This window comes from Tyto alba, unplaced genomic scaffold, assembly GCF_018691265.1.
Source record: "Tyto alba isolate M040663 unplaced genomic scaffold, T.alba_DEE_v4.0 Super-Scaffold_16, whole genome shotgun sequence".
Taxonomy (NCBI): domain Eukaryota; kingdom Metazoa; phylum Chordata; class Aves; order Strigiformes; family Tytonidae; genus Tyto; species Tyto alba.
In genome coordinates this window covers 34,222,163-34,236,473 of record NW_024881278.1, presented here as the reverse complement: position 1 = coordinate 34,236,473, position 14,311 = coordinate 34,222,163, and the positions used below count along the sequence as shown (strand labels likewise).

The 14,311-nt window shown below is 44.2% G+C and overlaps 1 protein-coding gene across 4 annotated transcripts in view; it reads left to right on the top strand.

Annotated features, from left to right (window-relative positions):
• The window catches only part of TTBK1 (tau tubulin kinase 1), a 106,321-nt gene that overhangs the window by 28,826 nt on the left and 63,184 nt on the right, over nt 1-14,311 (top strand). For all 4 annotated transcript variants that reach the window (XM_042789603.1, XM_032994066.2, XM_042789602.1 and 1 more), the window contains exons 4-5: nt 9,738-9,811; nt 13,357-13,497. In XM_042789603.1, the coding sequence (XP_042645537.1) occupies nt 9,738-9,811; nt 13,357-13,497 (215 nt within the window). The remainder of the gene's footprint in view (nt 1-9,737; nt 9,812-13,356; nt 13,498-14,311) is intronic.

The window sequence follows — 14,311 nt, the reverse complement described above, 5'->3', positions numbered from 1 at the left end:
GCAGTCCACACAGAACAACCAGGGAACTAATCAGTTAATGACTCTGCTAGATCGTCTCTATACCTGCTAATAAACACTCTGTGTATTTTTCTACTGCGAGGGTGGTCGTTTTTTTTTTAACTGTGAGCACGGTCGAACACTGGCACAGGTGCCCAAAGAGGTTGTAGAGTCTCTGTCCTTGGAAATACAGAAAACCCAACTGGATGCAGCACTGGACAACCTGCTCTAGCTGTCTCTGCTTGAACAGTGGGGTGGACTAGATGATCTCAGGAGGTCCCTTCCAGCATAAATGATTCTGTGATACTTGTGCTTGGGTAGGTGAGACCACTGCCACGTCAGTATCTCTCAACTACCCCGCAGAGTCATTCTGATCTGCTCTTTCTTCATTTGTTTTTTCTAGCTGTATAGTGCTCTTTCTTTACCTGTTTAGCTATTAATGTCTTTGACAAAGGCAAAGTTCTTTCTGACTGGTGTTGTTACTCGGAAGGATCATAGATCATCTTCTGGTCAACCTTCCAAATCTTTGTGCTGTCTTGGGGCTGGGAAAGACCAGCAAAGGTGCCCTTTTAGGCTTTGGGTGAAACATGATAGAGAAGTCAGCTTCTCAAGCAGGTGATGAGCTGAAACTCTCAGTTATCCCGTTGTTGCACACTTATCCAAAATGTTCCCAGCAAAATTTCTGCCTTTTTCTTGCCTTCCATGGACTGTTTTAGTGAAAATCAAAAGCTCTTGGTCTCACAGTGTTACTGTAGAATATTTCCTTGTTCAGGCTGGGCTCGCAGGGCTCAGGACATTCTGTCTGGTGCTCATCTATCTGGCCAATTCTAATCAGATCATCACAAGATAACATTTTTTTTTTTTCATCTGTGTCAAGCACTGTTTGGCTTACACTGTCCTGTTGCTCCCTTCTTCTGGCAGGACCTTGGCGCTGTCGAACCAACGCCGTTTTCTCAATGTGTGCTGGAGAGCTTGCTTGGGGAACAGGGAAGTTGCATCCTCCTTTTGGTACCATTAGGAATGTTGACCTCAAGTATCACAATGTGTATTACTGTCCTTCCTGCTCAAGGAGGCCTGCACCCTCCACAGTGCCTGATTTTACCCATGTCATCATTACAGCTTGAGCAGATGGGATCCTCCGTGATGCCAGGCCTCTTCCATGAGGAGTCACCATTTGAAAACAGGGCTTTCTTTCCACATCCTCCTCACGTGGTGGCATTCAGGCAACCATACCTTGTTGTAGAACCAGTGGCCACTACAGATTACGGCCTCGGACCTCTTTTACTTGCGACCATGCCATGTGTTTACCCACTGTCAGCTGTAGGTGAAGTCTTCTGCTGTTTATCAACACCAGCCAGAGCAACCCTTTTGGCCTGACTGCAGGAGTTGCTCAGCACTTCTGTCGGGCTTGGTTATCTCTGGCTTATCTGTCCCTTCCATGGATGAAGGGGTAAGCAGGAGTAAGTTTACCTGGAGGATCAGAAAATTTTTCTTCCTTGAAGAAGGGTGCTGGGCAGTTCCCAGATACTGGGTGTCATGGAGAGTCCAAAGAACCACATCAGAGAATAGACTTTTGCAGTAATAGATTCTTACGTACAAATTTATCTCTAAATTGTGCAATAAGTAACAAGCAATATGGAAATTACGTGAAAAATTCATGATGTAAAGCAGTAAGAAATGTGTGAATGCAGTTGGTAAGTATAGAGATAATAAAGTGATAGTATGAAAACAGATAATAAAAATTATTTTATAGATAGCTAATAGAGCATTACCCTACCAGGGACAAAAATCTTAGCTATAACAAATTCAGAAACTGTTTCAGGGGTAGTTTGGCACATCTGCACAGGGAACTTCTTGAGGGGAGAAAAAATGGGATGGTTTCCTGTCATTGAACATGTGGAAGGAAGAGTCTTGAGATGTTTTTCCATCTCTTCAAAGCTTTTCTAACCCCTTCGGAATACAGACAAACAGAAACCTACCTGCTCTCTCTGTGACTTTTTTTCCCACTCTGGATTTGCTGTGGGGCAACATTCAGGTGGCAAAGGAGCGTCTGTGAAAGACAATCTGGGTTCTCTTTCCCATCTCTGAGGTCTCTGAGGTTAATCAAAAGGCAGTGGCTCTGTTAGAACGACTCTTGCACAGCTTTTGAGGTGCTTGGCTTGGGCTGTCTCAGTGCCAGTCTGCCTTCCCACCAGCAGCTTTAAACACAGAAATGGTAAACCAGTATCCAGAGGATTATTTTCTCTCGCTTTTGGGCTGCTGCAGGGAGGGGTGTGGAAACCGTCTTTACGTGCCAAACCAGGCACTGTGACTGCTCTAGATCTCAGCTGGGGCTGTGTGGGGCCCAGCAGCAGATGCTTGGAATTCGAAAGCATCTTCCTTGCCTCTTTCCCACTTCTTGATAGGTCTCTCTGGAAGCACTCTGGGGGCTGTGAGGCTTGAATGGTGCAAAAGGATCTCTCCTGAGGCATGCACTTCGGATGCCTGCTGGTCCACAGGCTCCCCAAACTGTGGATGTGTCCATGGCATTCAGTTTCCTTTGCTGGGGTTCTCCTTGGAGCAGCCCGACAGTCAGATTGTCAGTTAAAATGGCCAGATTATTCTAGTGCTGAGTACTATTTTCTTTTCATCCACGGGGGCAATTTTACCCTGGTGTCAGGCTACAAGGCCCCCTGTTCTTGCCTTTGACCTCACTTGGCAGCCAGATATTCCTAAACTCTTTCTTCAGCGTGTCGTTTTCTTTGTAAATGCCTTCTTTTCAGAGTAACCAATCTCATTGTGTAGGACTCTCTTTAATTTTATTCTGCAGTGCAGAGATCTTCTGCATATTGAGTAGTTGTGCAAGATGCAGCCTGGCCACAGACGCTGTGGTTTCTGAGTACCTGATTTTATTACAGCAGATAGTGAAGCAGGTCTGAGTTTCTTGTTCCCCGTTTACTGCCAGGGCTTGGACAGGTAAGGGTTTCCTAATGAAATAAGGGAAGAAAAGGGATTTTGCTTGGGTTTTCTCATTTGCCAGTCCTAGTATTTTCTTTTTGTGTGAGTTTTTTGTGTTGAAGTGGTGCCTTGACTCTCCGCAGTTCAGTTTCTGTTACTTTTGTAGACACATTTTATATGTTTCTACAGTATAGTGCTAGGTTGACGTAGCCAAGCTATCTGTAAAGGCTGTAAAAGCAGGGTAAATTACCCTTGCCAGGTGTTTTGGCTATCAGAGAGTGGCAGATTCAGACACTTGATTGCATTTTTCCGTGTGGAAGAGTCCTAGGGGTGTTTGAATGAACTGGCGTTTGGGCCACATGTTTTCTGTGTCAACCACGGTGTCATAGGATGGGGGAAGGACATGGGATGTAGGAAAGAGGATTTAAAACACTTTTTTTTTTGAGGCTGTATTGAATTCTTGCTCCTTCACTATTCTGCCTTGCTCTGTGTGGGATTTATTATAAGTTGCTCATCTTAAAAGTTTTTAGTGGTCTTGGGAAACAAGTAGAGGAAATGATGCCATGCAAGGTCAGGCAGTTCTACCTTTTACTATTCAATTAGAAGAAGATGACCAGCTTTTTGGTTTTATGTCCGTTAGTTCATTCATTTATTACAGAAGCACTAGCAAGATTAACCCAGTTGATTAAATCCTAGTTGATTACTACTGGATAATGTAGTTATTTAAGCCTTACTTCCAGCACAGAATTTGTTTTCTTTCATGTTCAAAACTCCTTGTCTCCAGCTGATTTGGCAAGTCTCTGAAGTCAGCTAGTTTGTCTGGCCAGAGATGAGACTTGCTAACTGCAAAGGAAAGAAAACTGCATGCTAGTCAGCTTTGCCAAGCTACAGACACCATTTCCAAGTAAAGTTAGAAGATGATGAAAATAAGCCTCATTTCATTTTCTAGTCCTGATGGATCCTCCATTTCTTTAGAATATTTGTACAGAAGTGAATCAATATCCCCACAATACAAAATCTGTGGTAAGCTGATAGACCTCATACTGATGTTGACAGGTGAATAAAAAAGAGGATAGCTGTAAAACATGTATTATATCTATAATATAGAGCATGAGAAATAGCTGCAGCTTTCCAAATGGCGGTGAGAGCAATTGTGTAGCTCGATGTCCACGACTGTGCATATAATAGAGACCCTGGCCGTGCCAAGTGCTCAAGCAAGTTCTGTCACTCAGCACTTGGGCTTCTCCTATGCAATTGTCTTTAGGGTTGAGCTGCCGGATGGCTGTGCCGTGCTGGTTACTTTTGGCCAGCAGTATACCATTGGTTTTGATACTTGAGGTGCTACCTGAATAAAAGGGAACTTGACTGATGGTTCTGGAGTTAAGCTGAGTTTGTGATTAGTGAGGTCAGAGGTTGCTGCTGATGCGAGAGGCAGGCCTTCAAGAAAAATGAGTGTTTGGCACTGATAGATGAGAGGATAATTCAGGCTGGCAGGGGACACCTCTGGAGGCCTCTACTACAAGCTCCCGCTCCAAGCAGAAGGAAATACATCAGGTTGCTCTGGACCTTTTCCAGTGAGGTCTTGAATGATGACCAAAGGCGGAGATCCCACGGCCTCTCTGGGCCCCTCTTCCAGGGTCTGACCGCCCTCGTGGTGAAGAGGAAATGACACTTGTCGGTAACTTCCCGTGTTGTGGCTCCTGTGCAAAGCCCCTCTGTGTGCCGCTGAGAAAAGCCAGGCTCCATCTTCTTGGCACTCCTCTGTTAGGTGGCTCCGACCAGCCGCTGGATCCCCTTCTGCTGCCCTCCCGAGTAAAGCCAGTCCTCTGGACACTTTCTCTGAACGTCACCTTCTCCTTTTTTGCAACCATGGTGGTGGCCACTTGCGCTGTTATGTCAGTGTTGGCCTCGGACTGCCGAGGAGACGCAAGGATTGGTAGGATAACCGTTGTGAGAGTGACAGTAATTGCCATGAGATTTATGATAATCTCTGCAGTAGAAGTTTCTTCGGTGTTTTGGGTGGACTGTTAGCAATGAGACAGCTCATCTATGGAGATGAATCACAAAATAATTTTAGCGTAAATTTAAAAGATTAAATTCTTGAAGTCCTTTGGGGAGAATAGTGGTTAATTGGTTTTTGCAGCTGAAAATGCAGGAAATAGGAAGTCTGTTACAAAAAAAAAAGATGCTTCAAATGACAACAATAACATCATGTATTTCTTTATTAGTATTAATTTGATTAGTTTCATTGCTGTATTGAAAATACATTAGGAATATTTAAGAACTTAAACGAGTAGAAGATTGGAATTAATATTGATTCCAGCAGTTTGAAATTGATCTGTGTGGAAAAATACACTCAAAAAAAGGATCCTAATTTAATTGTTTAAGTGCTGCATAATGGAAGTTTTCCATGTAATAAAAGTTTTTCAGTATTAATATGGAGGTTTTAATTGTAACTCTACAAGGTGAGGAATACTTTAAGTTATTTTTACACATGTCGACATGGTTATTGGCTGTAATTTTAAAGTTTCTTCAGAACAAGGATGGTGAAGACAATTCCAGTAACTGAAACATTTGTGTTTCTTACCCAGTATTTTATGGGAGATTATGACGTTAATTTTAGTTTAAAGGCAGCAATAGAAAGAATATTTTTCTATAGGTGAACATTAAAACATTGCCTTAACTAAATGCTTGGAAAAAATAGTGCATGTAAGACAAAATGAAACACATATTCTTAGAAACTTTTCTCAGGTCAGTGTTCATGAACATCAGACTGACTTATTCCTCCAAGCTGTATTAGTTAGTTAACAGGCCAAAACTCTTTAAAGTCTCTTGCTGTGTTTCTTTTCTTTGTTGGAAGATAACTGCTTTGTTTTAGTAATAAACAAATACAGATGCAGGGCTTATTTTTTGAAGTATGAGCTCGTGATCTTCTGTAATATCAGAGTGGCTGTTCAGGGGAACAGTCTAGCGAAGAGCAAGTGTGATCTGGCAGTTAGTGCAGTAAAATGGTTGTGAGGCTCCCCATACTAGGTATACCTTGAAAAAAAGTTTGGTTTTTTTTTCCCTTTTCTTACTTTTCTGGGTTAAAATATGCTTTGCTGATCTCTGTGCTATGACCTTCGTGCTTGAGGAGGCCATGTGTAAGGAAGGACAACTAGTTCCTTCTGCCTTAAAGGAAGGTATGACAGTCTCATCATCCTGGCTGCACAGGAGGTAACAACATGATTGTTCTTGGGGGCTTGAGAATTCTGATCAGCCTGAGGACTGATCTGCAGGAATCCCAAAGTCACGCCTGACTGTCAGCCTCCATCTGCTACTTCAGCACGGCACGAACTCCTCCGAGAGAGCAAACACTTGTAACCTCATGCCTCCTTTAGTTGAAAAATGAGTAAAAGCCTCGGAAATCCAAAGGGGTTGGTGCTGCAAGCATTCACCCCATCTATACAACCGGCTGGCTGTACATACACCACCTCTAAATGTGGCCTGCCTTCTCTACACTCTTATGAAACTTTTGTTTCATGCAGGAATTGGCACAGTCTTCCCTCCCCACCTTTCTTCTTCTTTTCCTGGTGTTGCTTGTGTTGTAGTGTATGGGACAGCTGTTCCAGGGAGAGCCTAAATTCCCAAGACCAACAGTTTATGTAGGAGCACGTTTTAGGTTGGAAAGGAGGATTCGGTGTAAAATCAAGTCAGTCTGGGGATGTGGGTCATCAAGAACTGTCAGTCAGTTCATCATTTTCAAAAATTATAATAAGCAGAAACATATTGTCAGCCTAAACACGCATACAGTTCTCAAAGATAATAAATTAAAAACGTAAATGCTTTTTCTTTCAGTAAAATTTTGTGATCCAGAAAACAATAATGTTACTGAGGGAACAGATTTCTTAAAAAAAAGTCTTGTGAATATGCTCAAAATCAGCATACGCAATACTGAATTAGCAGGGATGTGTCTTAAGTCACAATCAAGTGTACTGGACACTACCACTCCTGCTTCACTGAAATCACTGATTTAGGTGGCCAGGTTCCCCCTGTCAGAGGATTGTTTTTTAACGTCCTCATGGGGAACTTCAACCACCCCGATATCTGTTGGAGGGACAACACAGTAGTGTGTAAGCAATCCAGGGGATTCCTGGAATGCGTTGATGAAAACTTCTTTCTCCAAGTGGTAGAGGAGCCAGCGAGGAGAGGAGCAGTGCTGGACCTCGTTCTGACCAGCAAGGAGGGGCTGGTGGGGAGTGTGAAGCTCAGGGGCAGCCCTGGCTGCAGTGACCGTGAAACGGTGGAGTTCAAGATCCTGAGGGCAGCGAGGAGGGCGCGCAGCGAGCTCACTACGTTGGACTTCAGGAGAGGAGACTTTGGCCTCTTCAGGGATCTGCTTGGCCGAGTAGCATGGGATAAAGCCCTGGAGGGAAGAGGGGCCCAAGAAAGCTGGTTGATATTCAAGGATCACCTCCTTGCTCAGGAGCAATGCATGCCAACATAGGGGAAGTCTGGTAAGAATGCTGGCAGGCCTGCGTGGATGAATGAGGAGGTTCTGGACAAGCTCAAACATGAAAAGGAAGCCTACAGAGGGTGGAAGCAAGGACAGGGAGCCTGGTAGGAATACAGAGAGACTGTCCGAGTAGCCAGGGGTCTGGCCAGTAGTTCAGGGACCAGGGCAAAGCCCTGATCGAATTAAATCTGGCCAGGAACGTCAGGGGCAACTGTAGGTACATAGGTGATAAAAGGAAGAGTAGGGAAAATGTGAGCCCTCTCTGGAAGGAAACAGGAGACTTGGTCACCTGGAATATGGAGAAGACTGACGTACTAAGCGACTTTCTTGCCTCAGTCTTCACGGGCAAGTGGTTCAGCCGCACTGCCCAAGACACAGAGGGCAAAGGCAGGGGCTGGGAGCATGGAGAGCCACCCGCAGGGTGAGAAGGTCAGGTTTGAGACCATCTAAAGAACTTGAAGGTGCACAAGTCCATGAGGCCTGATGAGATGCACCCGTAGGTCCCAAGGGGAACTGGCCGATGAAGTGGCTGAGCCGCTATTCATACGTGAGAAGTCGTGGCAGCGCGGTGAAGTTCCCGCTGACAGGAAGACGGGAAACATGACCCACATTTTAAAAAGGGGAAATAAAGAGGACCCAGGGAGCTTACGGGCCAGGCAGTCTCACCTCTGGGCCTGGCAACATCACGGAGCGGATCCTCCTGGAAATCTATGCCAGGGGACAGGGGAAATAAGGAGGTGACGGGTGCCGGCCAGCATGGCGTCACTGCGGGCAAATGGTGCCTGGTGAGTGTGGTGACCTTCTGTGACGGGGTTCCAGTGTTGGTGGATGAGGGAAGAGCAACTGGCATCATCTGCCTGGACTCTTGCAAAGCTTTGACACTGTCCCGCACGACACCCTTGCCTCTAAGTTGGAGAGACGTGGGTTTGACGGGTGGAGCACCCGGCGGATCAGGAGTTGGCTGGACGGTCACACGCAAAGACTCGCCGGCAGCCTCTGTGTCCAAGTGGGGAGCGGTGACGAGCGGCGTTCCTCGGAGGTCGGTGGTGGGGCCAGCCCTGTTTAACCCTGTTCTGTCATGTCTTGCTCTCCTTAACGGTTTTTGATGCCCCAGGCCTGTGGTGCATACGAGGAGAGGAATATCAGGGTCCTAAGGGTGTTGCAGGCAGTCAGTCCAATTACTGATTACTGTATATTCTGTATGTTCTTTCTTTTTTTTTATTTTAAAACTGAGAAGTATCAAACAATAAGCTTTGTTTTAAAAACTAATTAAAATCACCGTTGCTCAAGTGCTACAAAAAAATACAGGGCAAAGCTGTGCAATGATACTCACCCTCTTCCCTGCTTAGAAACCCCACCAGGAACCAAATGCTCACCATTGTGGTGTGCATCGGTCTTCACTCTGGTATCAGTAGTCTGCTATTAGAGGAACACATGCATCATGCTTCCCCTTTTGCTAATTCAGAGAGCACACCATCACTAACCCATTACAGGACAGGATCTGAAATCGCAGCTGTTGCTCCCTCTGCATTTTGTATTTTTTTTTTTTTTTGAAGGTAAGTCCTGCCTGGTGCCACGTGATCAAAGTTAGACGTTGCAGCAGCACTTTTGTACCTTAGAGAATGAACCTAGAGGACTAGCTGAGTGTTGTGGGCTGGCTGGTCGGTTTTGATTTTGCCTGAATAGATGTAGTTTGTACTTCTAACACCATGCCAGAACTTGACATGAAATTTCCCAGGTTTATTTCGTCTGTTTATTATGAAATGGCTTTAATGTTTCAGTGGAGTTTTTCCATAAGCATCTTTCCTTTCCAGATGTTTCTGACTATTAAAATCAGGGTTTGTTCATGTTGAAGTAGCATGAATTTAGCTGTTTCAGGGTAAACAATGCTAACAGGCAAGTGTCGTGGTGGCGTGTAAAAGTCAGCATTTATGGTCTCCAGTTGGTGTGATGAGCTTAAGCATGCTGCCAGAGGACCTGCGGGGCTGCTGATGCCTGCGGTGGTGCCGCACGCACACGCTGGCGGTGTGAACTGCAGTGTGTCACACTCTCACTTGCGCCCTGTGTCAGTTCGAGGATCGCTGACACTGATTGCCACTCACGGCTGTTCCACAGGCAGTTTTCTTGCTGAATGTCAGTACTCTCCTGAGCTATGAGACTGGCAAGTAGAAACAAAATCAGTTTGTTCTGCAAAACTCCCTGCCCGATGCCACTTACAGTTACAAGCCCTTGATCAGAAACCATTTTTCTAAAAATTGTGACTACAGGGTTGTTACGTTCCATTCTGTATGTTTCTGTTTCTTTGCAGGGAAGGATCATGTTTGCAGATTTATTGGCTGTGGAAGGAATGAAAAATTTAATTATGTGGTCATGCAGCTTCAGGTGAGTTCTGTGCTCTTCCTCTCACCTCCATCCCGTGGAGATGGCATCACAGGGAAGGATTTATAGTGAGAGAATAAGGCCAAGCACTGGTGTAGAGACTTTATTGTCCATAGAAGGTGGGTGGAATGGGAGACGGTGAGCAGGGGTGGTGTTGCTCTGATATCCCTTGGGATGGCTCCAGTTGTTCAGGATGCGCTAAGATGTTTCGTAGCTCTGCTCTTCTGTTTAAGATGGCTCTCTGTCAGTTTTCTGGGGAAAGCACTCGGTTCAGAATGCTCACAGGAGCTGCCCACAGTATCGTGCAGCGGTGGCAGCTGTTTGAAATATCTCCTGCTGAGCTCTGTGATGCAGCATTCAAAATACCTGTCTTGTATCAGAGTTCAGAGTGCGGTGGGAGCCAGTGGTGCCACACTAGCAGAACAGTTTTCTCTGTGAAAGGCAGTGATCTCTGGCTCCCCTGTCTCCACCAAGCTCAGCAGTAGCTCGGCTTCTGCTGTGAAAGTGTTTTATCCTATTTGAACACTGCTGATATTAAATCAATATGTGTAAATGCTTGGGTAGCTAGCACATGGTGACTGTACTGCTAGCCAGCCAACTATTCCCATCAGAGTTAGCCAGCTGAAGTTTACACGAGCCACAGTAAAGCAGGAGCTGGAGGGACCTCTGCGTGGTTCAGCATGAAACATCACCAAGAGAACATATTGTTAGATCATCAGAGCCCAAGTGTGGTAGTACTGTCATGAAAACAGCTTTCTTTTTCACGAAAGCAGCTTTCTTTTACAGCATACAGTCACAGGAGAGAGAGTTGGAGGGGAAGAAGGGAGAAGAGATGGCCGAGTCAAAAACCCATGGAGGAAATGTGTTTAAGGAGAGGGAGATTGTCCCTGGCTCGAGGGGAATACTTTCAAACTCAAGGTGCCTCTCTCTGACACAGTTGCCTTGGAATCTGGCCTGTTTCAACACCTGACATAAGAGTTGACAGGGAACTTGTTCTCTCTCTCATGCAGCTTGTGTGATCAGGACTTTGCTGTGCAAAGCACTGTATGATCACACAATACGAGCCTGCCCTTCCCCTGAAAAGCGTACAGCCCGTATCATGTTTCTTTATGTATAATTTGGGTGATAAAACATGACAAAGGATAGTGAGAAGGTTGAAGTACTAACTAATGAGAAGTAAGCTGCTTCATAAACTGGAAGGTTATTTTTAATTAGTAAATGGTGAATGAAGTAAAGTAGACACCAGCAGACCCCAGTTCTTTTTTAAAATAAACTTCTGATTCTTTTTAAGTGCTGTTCTACTTGGCAAGACAGATGTATAAAACCAGCAAGTTCCTGGTACTTGGATTTGCTTTTTATGCACCATTGGCACCCCAACTGCTGTTACAGATAGAAAAAACCTTTTGCTCTCCAACCAACTCAGGCTATTGCTGCTGCTGCTGCAGTGTGCATGTGAATGGTTCTTGAAAGAGCTAACGTGGAGCTCGTGGAACAACAAGGCTTCTAATCCCCCAATCCTGTCCTTAACAAACCTGGTGAAGATGACTGTACCTTGGAAAAAAACTTCTCTGGACATAATCTCTGACTTTCTAGCCTGTTCTTGACTATGTAGCTGAGCTTGTAGAGTAGGCAGAGTTAAAAATCATTTCATTATTTGCAAATGAAGACTTTGATACTTAAAGCATTAGCTAGTTTTGCACCATCACTCTTCAGGCTAAAATTCTCCTTCAGCTTCAAGGTCTGCTGAGACATGGTTCATCATGTGTCCCTCTGACTGTTGTGTACTGCAGTTCTCCCTTTCTCTTCAGTCACAGGGACCGAGGCTGCCACTGTAAGCTTTGCAACTCATTGCATCTGCTCTGTTTCTTAGCCATCCTGATGGTGTTCCTTTGGAAAATAATGCTCATTTTCTGTCTTTTCCTGGGGGGCAGTATTGGATATTCACATGCTTTGGGTTGTTTCTGGAAAGCAGGTGTCTGAGATCGTCTCCCAAACCAGCTGGGGAAAATTATGGCACATTTCAGTGTGTGGCTCTGAAAAAATCTGCCTTTCCCTTTTACCATTGGATAAGAGAGTCAGCGTCCAAGGAACCACTTTACCATGGAAAGACAGATCTGCTGTCAGTTCCGTAACTTGGATCTCTCAGGATAGTGATGACAAATCTGTGCAGCCTCTAGTAAACTGTCACAGAAATTAAAAAAGCGCTAGAGAAGTAGCTTGGTCTTATTTTGTTCGTGGCAAGGAGCAAACCTGGGCCGGTTGCGGTGGCTTGGCTGTATCTATGTTAGCTGACACGTACCAAGTGTGGTTGTTCAAGGGACCAGAGCTCCAAAGTGAAATGTAGGTCAAACCAATTTGAGAGACCAGTCATATGCTAAAAGAGACAGTTGCTGTTGGCCCCTTCGTGTCTGTAAATAACTTGAGAACTGGAAATGGGTGGATGAATAGATGGCATTTCTCTGGTTTGGAGAGCAAGCTGTCTTTTCTCATCAAATGTTTGAAATCTTTTATATATCTTCTGCTGTGAATTTTGTTTGAATACATCTGGACTTGTATAATAAGCATGTATGTCTTTGCAGAAGCAGAATCAAAGGATTCTATAGCATAGTGATAATCAGCATGTCCCTATAACTTTTGTTCTTGATGCATATTCTCTGAAACAGTGGACTGCTATCCCTAATGTTTTTGATGAGCTGATAAATGCATTAGCTCTGTGGATTAGAGGGGTACTCTGCCATAGAATATACACCTTTTAACACCTTTCTCTTTAGAAATCTAAAGAGGTATAGACAAAACTGAGATGACAAAGATCAAAGAACATTGTGATTCTTCTGGTGTTTAGTCTGTCCTCCTTTTTTTTTTTTTTTTTTTGCTAAATTGCCTTTATTTTCAGGCACAGCTGGTAGACTTTTTTTTTTTTTTTTTCCCAGAAATTTAATTAACAGGAGGTAAATTACCAGGTTTTTTCATATGAATTTTTCAAGTCATTGGGAAAATCGTCCTCTCTTGATTTTGGGTACAATTTTCTTGATAGACATCTTTGCCCATTGTGGCATTGCCACAGCAATGCTGACTTGGGCTTGAGCCAGACCGTTGTGTGCTAGGGATTTTCTGATGAAACTGCTTCTATCAGCTGTAAGAGATAGCAGCTTCATGACCTGCTTATCATATTTGTACTGCTTTAATCTTTAGATGGCTCAGAGAACAGTCAAAGGTTGTTCTTAAATCAGCCTCTGTGCAGTCTGGGTTTAACAGTAAGGAGATGCTGGGCTCATGTAGTCTAAGGCACTGTCCATGCTGTGCCTGTTTTCCAAACAGTGCATCAGATGACTTCCCAAGATAACAGTCTGGTATCTTCTTATCAGCAAATACATCACTTAAAAATTAAAATGAAGTATTGGAAGATCATATACAAGAAATAAAGCAGACATAAGGTGAGCACCGGTCTGATTAGCATTTCTGCTTTTTGGGGCATGCATGTTAGAACTTGAAGCTGTGAAATGCTGTGGTTTAGTGTGATGGTTTAAGTGTTTTATTGATTGTTTCAGGGCCGAAATCTTGCAGATCTCAGGAGGAGTCAGCCTCGAGGGACTTTCACACTGAGCACAACGCTGCGATTAGGCAAACAGATCCTGGAATCGATAGAAGCCATTCACTCTGTGGGGTTCCTGCATCGTGACATCAAGCCTGTATGTTGTTTTGGAAATTTTCCTTTTGGTTTTATGTCTGTCTGTTCTGCTTGAGTCAATACAGACAGTCTGAATATGGGCAGATCTCAGTGGAGACATTTAGGCCTCCTTGCACACTCCCACTGTCTGACACATTGGCTACTTTCTAGAAGTACGTAATAGTCATATACTATTGTTACTCCTTTAAGTGCATAGCAAACTCGTTTTTATTGGCAGAGGCTGCTTCATGGTGGGTTAGTAGCTGTCAGTCATACTTGTACCAGTCAAGATCACATGATGAAGCAATCTAATTTTGAACAATCACTTGGAGTCCGACCAATGTTTGTTATAAAAGGGGTTCAGAAAGGATGTCTTTCTCTATAACCCATCACTTGGGTCACATAAGTGCTATTTCATGTATTTGGCTTAACTAAATAATCCTCTTAATCTTTTCTGAGCAATTGCCAGAAAAATTGCAGCCCAGTTTCCAGTGTCAGAAGCACAGTCACGGTGTCGATTATCTGCACAGGTGAGGCACAGTAATTCCAAGTCTCACTGTAGGAGCCAGTGTTTTTCCTGCAGCTCTTCACTACCTGACCTGAACACTTGTACTACGCCACCCCTGAGACCCTCTTCTGTCCAGCAAAAACATTTGCTGCTTTTAAAATCAGCTGGTTTTGGCTGATCAGATTCAGTTGAAAATCGGTCACTAATGTGAGCAGCCATCCCTTACGGTAAAGAATATAACTAAGATGGGGGCTAAAAAAGAGCTGTTCCATTTGCTTATTGCCAGTTTATTTACTAAGAACCAAACACAATGGTTTTTAGATGTCTG